This window comes from Carettochelys insculpta, chromosome 8 (genome assembly GCF_033958435.1).
Source record: "Carettochelys insculpta isolate YL-2023 chromosome 8, ASM3395843v1, whole genome shotgun sequence".
In the NCBI taxonomy this organism is placed as follows: Eukaryota; Metazoa; Chordata; order Testudines; family Carettochelyidae; genus Carettochelys; species Carettochelys insculpta.
The window spans coordinates 56,842,990-56,855,534 of NC_134144.1; the positions used below are offsets into that span (position 1 = coordinate 56,842,990).

The window sequence follows — 12,545 nt, forward strand, 5'->3', positions numbered from 1 at the left end:
GCTTAGCTTGCTGTGGTTGAAAAGCCTTTTTCTGCTTATTTTGTATTTTATTTATATGCTTTTCTGTGGAGCTTCAGCCTCACAAGAGCTCTGTATGACTCATTAGGTAAGCTAGCTTCACAAGGCAAGGACATTTTATACATTTTACTAATAGAGAAATGAGGCAGAGAGAGATTCACTGCCTTTCCCAAGGCCACACAGGAAGTCTGGCAAAGCCAAAAATTGAACCCAGATTTCCTGTATTCTACATTGGAGCCTAATTCTCATGGTCATTCCTCCATGTGCTTCTATAAGCCTCCAGGTGAATACAGAAAAGGTAAACCAGTCCCTTTAACAGGCTGGGGCCAAGGCAGGGTGGCTGGCTGGGGCTGGAAGTGGAGCCGGGGTGGGCTGGGGAACCAGTGGCAAGGGACCTCCCCAGTCTGGCAAATTCCCTTGTTCAGGATCCGTCAGGTCCCGAGGGTGCCAGACCAAACAGGTCCAACCTGTTAAACATTTTTATAAAAAATCATCATACACAGGAGGGAGGTGGGAAGATTTATATTTTTATACATACTTATGTCCTCATCTATGTAACCAACAAGAGATTTGAGGGACTTGCAAACCATAGGGATGCACTGATGGCCAAGGCAGTGGAGCCAGAAGTGCTGACCATATAGTTTGCTTTTCTATTGATAGATGTTGAACTTCCTGGTGCACACAGGGGAAGAAGAATTGCATCACTCGTGTGCTTTCTTCTTCTGACTCTAAAATTACGTAACACTCACAATAACAGATATACAAACGGGCCTACTCGTGCCTTTTTATACCCCAAATTTACTAATAATGGTTCCTATTTCTTTCACAGGTTCATATGTTTTTACAATCTCTTGATATTCCCCTTCCATGTCAAACCTAATCATACTCAACTAGGCTTTCACACTGTGTTCCTGGCTTTGCAGACGTACCTGTGACATTTACCCCATCTGAACGCTGGCACCACACTGTACGTTCATTATCTCTCCAAAGGCTGGTTTTCCATGTGTAGGTATAACATTTCCCTCCTACAATTCAAACAAGATAAAGCAATTAATCTTCGCAAAGCTACAGAACCATAAACTCTTGAGTGGAATAAAGCCAAGGGCTGTGGCTTCAAGACCTGAACATGGCCGTGTCTCCAAAACTTGCTCAGGACAGCTGTCTTGGTTTTCAAAAGACTGAATGATAAATGTTCTTGATCGAGACTGGCGACCAGTGGTCTCAAAGCTCCTGCCATCAATACATGTTAGCTCACATGAGCTCCACTCTGACCATCCTGTCAAATGGCAGTCACCTACATGTAAAAGGATAAAATGCTGTTAGCCGAAGGAGACAGCCTCAAAGGACAGTTTAAACATACAGCAGGTCTTCTGGAAATAATGCCAATTATAATCCACTAGCATGGCTTATTTTGCTACTTTTGTACCATATAGGATCAGTGTCTGCAATATAAAAGAAAACCTCTTTCAAAAGATCTAAAACCATCAGGTTGAAAACACAGCCAACCCACAGACCCACATATTCTTATTACTGTCACCTTCATTTGTTCTCCTCCCAACCTTTGAGTGCTTAGCAGAAAGTCTGCTGCGTATTGTCTTAATTAGCAGTCAGCTGTGGGCTGTATGTCCTCATGTACTTGTATTAGAAAAACAGAGCCCTGCACCTGACTGAAGATATCTGGAAGTTACCACAATGCATATTACAAACAGCACTTTGATTTGTGACACTAGGGCTGTGTCTACACTAGCCCAAAACTAGCCAAAGTTTACTAATGAAATGCTGAAATACATATTCAGTGCATCATTAGCATGCCGGCAGCCGTGGCACTTCGAAATTGATGTGGCTCGCCACCGTGCAGCTTGTCCAGACAGGGCTCCTTTTCGAAAGGACCCCAGCTAACTTCCTACGAGCAGATAGGAATAAGGAGATTTCGAAGTAGCCGGGGTCTTTTCGAAAAGGAGCCCTGTCTGGACGAGCTGCGTGGCAGCGAGCCGTGACAATTTCGAAGTGCCGCGGCCGCCCGCATGCTAATGAGGCACTGAATATGTATTTCAGCGCCTCATTAGTAAACTTCGAAATGGCCACTTTACATGGCCATTTCGAAGTTTTGGGCTGGTGTGGACACAGCCTAGTTGTAGCAGCTCAAATTAGAGAGGGATCCCTGCTCCCAACAGCTTACCACACAGCCTCAAAAGGATTTACCTGGGCAAGGCACAGAACACGGCAGCTGCAATGCATTTTCTTTTGGTGGCAGCTCTCCACACAATGTGTTTTCTACTTGCTTGGATGGAATAGACATAGAGGCATCATGAACTATACATGTGAGGTTACGGGTTTGGATTCCTTCACCACATTGTCCACCCTACGACAGACCACAGAGACACATGTTACTAATTGAATCAATAATTAAATAACAAATGATAAGAAGTGAATTTATATATCACCTAGAATGAGCTTAAAGCGGTTTCCAGACTCTAGTCCCAATCTAAAAGGTATATAGGTGTCTAAACTTCACACTTCAGCATCCAGATTTGGGGTTTAGGCACATAACTCCCCATTTTAGGGTGAGTCAAAAAACTCCTGCCAATCCTTATTGGTGCCAACATTCACTTACCACCCTAGTTTTCAAGGCAAAAGGTCCCTCAGTGCTTAAGTTTCTGCAGTTAGGTACGTGCACAGCTGTCTCACACCAGACTATCCTCCAGATCAGGTTCCATTCTATACCTGGACAATGGTAGCAATACAACTACCCACATTATATTTTTCAGCCCTGTGATACTTATCTGGGATGTTGGAGGCCAAGGTTCAATACCCTCTTCAGGCAGAAGCCAGGGAAAGATTTAAAAAGGAATCTCCCATCTTTCAGAAGATTGCGCGTGATAGAATATTCTGACATGGGAATCCTTCAGTCTCTCCCATTAATGTTGTTTCACAGTGGATGCACAACAATGGGAGCTGGGGCACTGGGCCCTGAGTTTCTCACTTCCCAGCTGGGTGGCTTAATCACTAGGCTACAGAGTCATATTTTGCTGTTACTTCTCCTCCCACCCCCACCCACGTGCTATGTGAGTATTTATCAACAGAGCAGTCATTAGATTGAAGAGAGAGTAAGAATGACTGCATCCAGGTGGTTACAACTCCATCTTGCCCAGGGCCCCAGGGCCCCAGCAAGACTGTTGCCCCACCCCCCAGCACATACACTATGTAAGTATTTATCCACAGACGAGCAGTCACTAAACTTAAGAGGGAGTGAGTGCCCAAAAATCAGTCACTGTGACATTCAGCATTGGGATGAGTAAGGCCCTTTCTGGATCGAGGCCTAGGCATTAGATTATGCCTACCTCCTCTGTGGGTGTACATCATTGGATGGAATATCTCCAGATCTTCTCTCACTAACTCGACCCACCCTCTGGCTCATCACCTTGTTATGGTGAGTGGGCTTGTGTACCCAGTGAACCCAAAAGTGATGCTGTAGGGAGTCTTGTACTCCTTGCAGGGTCACCCATGATAGCCAGGTCAATGGGGAGGGTGTAGACAAAGAACAATCCTAAAAGTCCTCAACAGCAGACAGGTGGAGGATAGGAAGGGTAATGCTCTAATGGCTGTTAAGATGGATGAAGGCTGCAGTGGACAGGAGACTCCCACTTGTCATAGATCCCAGGCCATCAGACCTGTGCTGTCTATCCATGAAGAACTGTATGGTGGCTGCAGTGCAACAGTCCCCCGACATTAAAAGAAGTCATGCACAGGCATCTTCCTCTGTGTACTACTCTCCTAAATTTAGCCCTACGGTGACTGCTGAATGGTGATGGGAGCAGGATTGTGAAATCTGGAAGCTTTCGGTCATCGACCAGCACATAGGTGGTGGATGTGTATATCAGTTGTTCTGTTTCAAGGACTGAGGGGATAGAATGGTTCAGTTGCTGCATCCATGACTGAGCAGTCCTACTTAGGATCTGTTCTGCTCCCCACCACATGGGAAGGGGGCTAGAAAAGGTGACCTAAATATATTCCACCTCAGCCCCCTCAACTGGATAATCATGTCCAGTGGATGTGGTCGAAATCAAATGGTAAACTTTGGAACATAGAATATTTGGACTCTAATAGACAACCCAGACAGTGGGTGACCCAAGAAATGCATGGCAATCATCACCTGCAAGTGGTGATGATTCAACATTGATATAGCTGCCCTGAAAGAACGGCTAGACCAGAAGAAGGACAGCAAAAAGAACATGGAGGGTACATGTTTTTTTGGAAGGAACCCCAAAAGAAGAAAAATGAATTCATGGAGTAGGAGTAGGATATGTCATCAAGAATGAACTGACAAACATCCTATCTGATTTCCCTGTTGGCATCAATGAGCATCTCATGATTTTCTGCTTGAACCTTGCCAAAAGTCAACAGGCAGCTGTCATCAGTGCTTATGCACCACTTCTAGATGCTGAAGATGATGTGAAGGAGAAGCTCTACAGCCAATTGGACACAGTCTTGAAAGACATTCCCAAAAATACATTATTCTCTTAGGGTATTTCAATGCCAGTATCGGAAGAGATGCAGACCTCTGTTGGACAATCATAGTGAAAAGGAGTTGGCAACAGCAACTCCAAAGGAGTGCTCCTCCTTACGAAATGCATGGAGCACAATCTTGTCTTCATGAACACCCTCTTCCACCAGAAAAACAAACTTGAGACCTATGGCAAAATCCTTGACCAAAGCACTGGCACCTCATAGACTATGTCATTGTCTGTGCTCAGGATTGGTGTGATTTCCTTCACACATGTGCAATGACTAGTGCTGATGACTGCTGGACTGATCACCACCTTATTTGATCCATGATGGCAATTAGGATCATCACCAAATGGCTAACTCAGAGGAAACTGATCTGATGAAAGATCAACGTACAAGGCTTGAAGGACCCCATCAGACAAAGAATGGCTTCTAGATCGCGCTCCAAAGGAAGATGCTGACAGTACACCCTGAAGATGTGGAAGAACACTGGTGTAAATTAAAAAAGGCCATCATTGGAGCTTGTGGAGAAACCATTTGCAACAGTCCATGAAGCATCAGGAGTGGTTTCATGAGAATGATATGGAAATTGGATGCCTGATTAAAGCAAAGGGGAAAGCCTTTGAGACCCGGCAAAGTGACATCAACTGCGCAATGAAGAGGGAAGTGCATACCAAGGCCAAGGCAGAAATCCCACATAATCAAGGACTCTGAAAAACCAGTGGTGGACTGAGAATGCATGAGAACTCCAGCATCTCGCAGATATCAATGATACAAGATATTTCTTCAGTGCCACCAAAGCTGTTTATGGACTGAGAAACCATGGAATCAATCCCCTGAGATCAAAGGATGGTACCCAGCTCTCGAAAGACAATCAAGCAATTGCTTCTTGCTGGAGGGAGCACTATAATGAGCTCTTGAATGGCCCCTCTACCATGATCTTAGAGTTCCTTGACCAAATCCCTCAGCAGCTGCTGAGGGATGATCTTACAACATCTCCTACCCTGAGTGATAGCCAAGCTGTTATCAAAGTAATGAAGTACAATAAGGCAACTAGACTAGATGGCATCCCTGCTGAAATCTTCAAAGAAGCTCCACAAACAACTCTGCCTCCTGATTCTCAAGATTGGGGATAGTGAGCAGATGCATGAGAGTTCAGAATATGCTGATCATCAGTCTCTTCAAGAAGGGAAACAAATCAGACTGTGGAAACTATTGTGGTATCTCCCTCCTGACAATGGCAGGGAAAATCTTAGCTTGAATTCTTGCAAACTGGCCCTTGCCACTCTTAGAAGAAATTCTCCCGGAATCCTCATGTGGCTTCCTACCATTCCAAGGAACAGCGAACATGATCTTTACTGCCTGGCAACTGCAAGAAAAATGTCGTGAACAAAACCAAGACTATACATGAGTTTCATTGACATAACCAAAGCATTTTACTCAATCAATCATAGTATCCTGTTGACCAGCCTCTCAAAGATCAGATGCCCCAAAAATTCATTAGCATCTTGAACTGCTTCACGACAACATGACTGCCACAGTATTGAGCTACAACAGACCTCAAAGCTACCCCTTTGAGGTTAAAATGGATATCAACAAGGTTGCATCATTGCCCCATCATTGTTCTGCATCTTCATCATGATGACCCTTCTCTTCATTGATGGCAAGCTTCCAGATGGCGTGACAATTGTCTATAGAACAAACAGGAAGCTTTTTCAGTTTCAGGAGACTGAAGGCTAAAAAGGAGACCTCCACAACCTTGCTCATGGAGCTCCAGTACACAGATGACAATGTAGTTGCTGCTCTTTCTCCCACAGCCCTCCAGACCATCTTAAGCGCCTTCACCAAAGCATTAGAGAATCTTGGCTTCACACTGAACCTCAACAAAACCAAGGTGCTCCACCAACCCTCGCTGACGACAATCTCATATAACTTCTATTGAAGTCAATAGAGAACTGCTGGACAATATGGAGCATTTCCCATACCTTGGAAATGATCTTTCTGATAAAGTCAACGTTATCATTACCTTTCATCAACAATTTCACTGGCCTGGCCTGATGTCTGATCAGTGTGTGCCAAAATCGATTGTCTTCTGAGTTGTAGGAAGGATAGAGGAATGTTGGAGGCAAGAGAGAACGATATAAGGATGTGCTGAAGGCACATATGAAAAAATGCAGCATTGGTGTCAACAGTTGGGAGAATCTAGCCTGGGACTGTCCTCAATGTGGGGGTGACACAATTTGGGAGCTTCTACCATAGGGCAGACAAGGAAAGTCAGAGAAGAAGGTAAGAGCATCAAAAACTGCCCCATGCCCCTCCAACAACTACTAACACCTGCCCCTTCTGTGATAAGACCTGCAGCTCCAGAATCAGGCTGATCAGCCATCATAGAACTCACAAATAGGAAGGTGAAATGAAGACGTCCTACTCCTCATCAAGTGATCGCCAATAAGAAAAGGTAATCTCCTTCCTGCACTTCTATAAAGTAACTGTGCATGGGAAGGAGGAAAGTACCAGGTTACACCACCTATGCCCTGACCAGCAGATTGGGCAGGGCTGCAAGGTAAGTTTTGCTGCATGCCTGAAGGGGTGTACAAGGGCACACCTCCTCCATCCTCTCCCCACCAGGAGGATCCAAAAGAATTTCTGTACAGTTGAAGAAGTGAGGAAAATTCCCTCAGGAGTTTCTCAGGGACCGGGCAGGTGAATGGTTGCAAATACAGCTCCACAGTGCCACATCTGGGACTGCATGTCACGGACATGATCAAGCATGAGATATACAGAGATTATTCTAGGTACCTCTAGAGTAGAAGTGACCATAACTATTAAATAGCCGTGTACCACTCTAAACAGCTTGGGCAAGGACACGAAGAAGACCACAGTACTCCAGTGACTCTGCCGGAGGAATTCAAGTTCACCGAATACATGACCGGAACAAGAATTTGACCTGGAAAATCAGTAAGGCTGGGTCTACATGAAGTGGCTCTCCTGGCAGCTCCATGCTAATGAAAACATTCAGGCATAAGGGTCTGGTGACAGAGGGGCTTTCTGCCGGCAGGGACACATCCACACAGCCTCTTACTGCTGGCACCTCCCTCTTCCGAGAGCGAGCTCTCGCGTGGCTATGCTAATGAGTCGCAAGACCAAGCCTATGAGCAGTTATTTGCAATTGTGAGGCTGCTTATTAGCATGGAGCTGCCAGAAGAACCACTCTGTGTTGACCCAGCCTAAGTGTGCAATGCATAGAGCCATAGAAAATGTTTTCATGACAGTCAGACCTTCCCAATCAGCACTGGACATGGAAACAATAGGTAGAAAGAATGCAGGCTTCCATATATTCCCTTGACAACATACCCCAATTACGTGCTTAGTGGTGAAAGGTAGGCCAATCTTTATAACAATAAACTCCTTGAACTCTTCAGTGAGTGCCAACAGCAAGTGTGTTTATTCTCTTTATTTTGTGTACAATTACCAATTGCAAGATGGACAGAGACCACCAATTCATATGACACACTCCTTGACCTGTCATAAAAACTTAGCAACTTTTGATTATCTGAAGTAGATCAGATCTCAATCAGCAATGAAAGGTTCCATACTCTACTACCCACTGGAACCATCTTGTTCCTTTCAGCACAGCTATGGAATACTTGTTGAAAAAAACTAATTTTGCTGAAAAAAAACAATAACTTTTTATTTAACAGATGACAAAATGATTATGGCATCTGGATGGAGGCTGTAAGAGGAGGGAAGAGATGGCTGTTGTAGTCATTCAGGTTTGCTGTCCTCCCTTCAATGATGTACACTTGTAATGATGTTATGTTTATTTCATTACCTTTGTGCAACTTGAACTTTATGGAAATGAGCACTGTATAAAACTTTGCTTTTACTGGTCTGTGGGTCATGCTACTCTGGATCATTCACAGACCTATAGTGTGACTGGGTATATTTGTTCAGCACTGGATTTGGTAGCAGGAATTTAAAGGCTGGCTCTCCCATAATTCCCTGCACCTTCTCACTGACAGGATATGAAATATAAGTGGGAGCATAACGAATTGGATTTAAAGTAGTGGATAATCAAGTGTCTAAGAGAAGTATTTGTGCAGATTTACTGTATTCAGCTCAACATTAAGTTTTCAACACAGTGTTTCAATCTACTCTGTATGTAACTTACTATTCTAAATTACTATTTCACTGCAGAAACCTCTGTTGCAGACATGGATTAATGGTGCATGAATACCTCACCCAGGTAGCAAAGTGGGCTGGATTTCTTAGAAATTACTGGTGAAGACAGATTATGATGTGGAAGGAACTCTCTGGGAAAGCAGGGTCTAATCAAACTACAGTATATTTCAAATTTAGAGGATTAGCAAAAGGAAATGACTAATCAGTACTGCAGAGGACTAAAATGATATATAAAGATACTTACTTTAGCTGACAATAATATCTACCTCTAATACAGTGCTGTCCACTATAAAGTCAACATTTATCAACACAGTGATATCTTTGAATTTCCCTGTACTTGGATTAGGAAATCGCTGTTGTAGCTCAGATATTATACTGTGGTAAATGTTTATCCTTTAATGGTGACCTCTGTTTATTATTCAAGACTGGCCTATTGTAGCTCAGATGTTATACTGTACTACATGATTACCCTTTAATGGTGACCTCTCTTTATTATTTGAGACTGGTCATTTGTTTTACAAAAACCTGAACCTAACCACATCCTTGTAAGTGAAAAGGGAGACTCACAATGCCATTTACAGAGGAAAGTGGAAGCCTGATTTTTATTATGTATGGTGCAAGAATAATGCAGGATAAAAGTAATGATCCCTATTTGCATTCTAAAGTCACATAGGACCCATGTCTGAAGTTCTAACCAGCCGGTAGAATTCAGTGGAAATTTGCTAGGGTGGTGGTTTTCAGACTTTGTGTCATGGTGCAATATTAGCTTACAGAATGTCTGGCATTGGGTTGCCTTGCTGGAGGGTAATGAGGTGACTGGAGGTGTGTGTGGGAGAGGGGTAGTTGGGGGTGCTAAGACAGTCTCCCTGCCTGTCTTGGCTGCCAGAAGCACAACCAGCTCCTCTGCAGGTGGCCACAGGGGAAGGACAAGATTTGTTAATTAAGGGCCTGATCAGGCAACACTTTCCTTCATTGGGGTGTGAATTCTCATTTGTGAGAAAGGGCTGCTGCAAGATCAGACTTTGGGGGCCAGACTTTTGATGGTATTAGGCACCAAATAATGCAGACAGGTGTTTAGTGGAATTTTCAAAAGTTACTAGGCTCCCACCTAATGGAAGTTAGGCGCTTAGGCACCTCTGAAATCCTGTAGGGAGTCTATCTGCACTTTTAGGTGCATAATACCTTTGTAAATTTCGTATTAAATGAACATAATTTGACATTATATTGAGCCCCTGGATAAGTTACTGTCTAACATGTGGCTCATATTCTTTGAATATCCAAATAGTAAAAATGAGAAATGCTTTGTGTTGTTTATAGTTTTTATCAGGTTATTCTAGGCTGCCATGGAGGCACTCAACAAAAGACTGTGAAAAACAACATTTTTGATACTTCTGAAAGTTGAATTTAGGATTCATTCCCTGAAAACACTTGGAAGTAAGTTACCTTACTTTTATATAACTTCCTTCATCCTTAAGAGATTTGTTAAAACACATTGTAACAGAACCACTCCTCTATTCCCCGCACTGAAGTATAGTCACCTCTAACAGCCATTCAGTAGAGCACAGAAACACAACACAAAAGGATAGGAAGAAAGAAGAATACTGTATTCTACCAAAAGTGCAGAGTGAAATCTGGAATAGACAAGTTAAAATTTGGCCAGGTTCCAGATTTAACATGTTTCGATTCTGAAAAAAAATGCAGTCAACTGAATAATCTGAGCAATATATCAAGCATTCAGTACCTAATTCAGAGTGAAGCGCCCATTCCCTTGGAGGAACAACTATTTCCTACAACTGAAGGCTTCCCAGGTGGAACTCATGAGAACTAACCCTGTTTCCTGGGACAAGATCAGAGCAAACAGTGTTAAGGCTACATGAATATTACATTTCCATGCATGTGTCACATTCTCAGTTGCACCTGGTTTGCATTTAGGAGAATTGAAAAGAAGAGGAGAAAGTCATTTTTCTGCCTCCCTGCTTGTGACTGGCCAAGGGTCAAAGCAGTTCCAGTTGTGATTTAAATGAGCTAGGGGCTGCTATACACTATGCCAGTTGCAGTAGAGATCACAGGCACATTTGCTGCATCTTCTCTGCCCTGGAGAAGTGGGAGGAGCAGAACATGGCACAAAGCTTGCTGCATCATGAGACGGGTAGATCAGAAGAGAGGCAATGGGATCTGCACTTATGCACACATCTAATGACCTCAACTCTTTGCCCCATAGGGTGGAATAGCAGCCATGGTGATCTACAGCGTGGTCATGAGCCGTGGGTGGAGTGTATTTCCTCTCTGCATTTCACCCACACATCTCCCTCAGAGAGGACAGTTAGTAAGGGCTAATGGAGGTGAAGAAACTGTCACCCTGTCAGAGTAACTTCAGTGTAGAAAATTTACATAAATTTAAGTTAACTTGAATTTGTGTTTAATTGCAATGCTTCAACATATGAAGAATGATCAACCAGGTTCCCCAGGAGAGAGAAGAAAAATTGTAAGATAAATCAAAGCAAGTGCAATAGAGAGAAAACACAGACTCCCATTACTAATGGAGCAAAGAGGATATGTGTGCTATACACTGCGATTTAAGAGTCTTTTACATTTACTGTTATTTTGATAACTCCACTAAGAAAAATATAGTAATCAACACTCCATATAACTTTAAATGATAGTGTTTAGGACATTCTAAGATGTCTAGGGACATCACTTATTCTCAGGGTAAATGTTATTACTACTTCCAAAATAAAACCCTTCCAAAATCCACTACATATATTTTCTTGATAGCATTGCTATAAATAATTAAATAATGGTTGCTAGAGCAGCACTCCAGTAAGAGTTGGAACGACCTTCAGTATCAATACATACATACTATATGTACTACCTGCACTGTTCCAATCAAGCTCTAAGGCTGTGACTTCATTAGAGCCTGTAAATACCCACATGGGGAACACACATTTGATAATGGGCTCTTCAGACTAGCAGAAAAAGCTTCAACATGTCCAGTGGCTGGAAGATGAAGTTACTTAAGTAAGGCACAAGTTGGTAAGAAGAATTAACCATTGGAACAATTTATCAAGGGTTCTGATGAAGTTTCCATCACTGGCAATTTTAAAAACAAAACTGGATGTTTTGCTAAAATACATTTTGGAGGAGTTATTTAAGCGGACTTCTCTGGCCTGTGCTATAAAGTAGGTCAGATTAGATAATCCCAATGACCCTTTCAGGTTTGGAATCTATGAATCTAATGGCTTGGATAAATCACAATAGGTCTACTCATGAAAAACTCACTTTGTTTTAAAGTGGATTCTAGCATGGCCTTTTTGGCAGCAAAACACTTTAGATCTCAGAAGAGCTGAATAAATTAATTCTGTCACATAACTGTGGCATTTGTTGTTGATGAAATGCCTGTCTCTGAGCCTCACCTGAGAAGCACCTCAGGAGCATAACAACAAGACATACCTCTGTTTTGCATGGTGACCACTCTCCGAGAATCCAAGTGTAGCATGGCTTTACGGGACAGTTTCTGTACTGGGTGAGCTGTGGAGGGCACAGCCTTCCTTCTCCTTGTGCATGCATAATTATGGACCGAGTGCGTATCATCTGGCCTAACAGATAGGAAAGATATCAGTTCATAGTATTTGCACTAGAAACAGAAAATTTACTGTGAATGGAAAGGTTTCCTATATTATAGCAATGCTCTAATGAGTAGCAAATAATGAAGTAGACTACAATGCCTAGTAGCAGAGGTACTTTAAGCAACATAATAAAAAGAGGAGAACTCAGTGAACCCTAGAGCTCAAGTCACATGTTGCTGCTTTCATATGATTCCTGCAGAGTACTTGTGTTTG

General features: G+C 42.9%; 1 protein-coding gene across 1 annotated transcript in view; it reads right to left on the minus strand.

Annotated features, from left to right (window-relative positions):
* The window catches only part of THSD7B (thrombospondin type 1 domain containing 7B), a 440,276-nt gene that overhangs the window by 16,225 nt on the left and 411,506 nt on the right, over window positions 1–12,545 (minus strand). Inside the window, exons 20-23 of the mRNA XM_075001414.1 lie at window positions 12,157–12,302; window positions 2,221–2,380; window positions 1,139–1,312; window positions 948–1,043 (exon numbers count right to left, since the gene is read on the minus strand). Coding sequence (XP_074857515.1) covers window positions 948–1,043; window positions 1,139–1,312; window positions 2,221–2,380; window positions 12,157–12,302 — 576 coding nt within the window. The remainder of the gene's footprint in view (window positions 1–947; window positions 1,044–1,138; window positions 1,313–2,220; window positions 2,381–12,156; window positions 12,303–12,545) is intronic.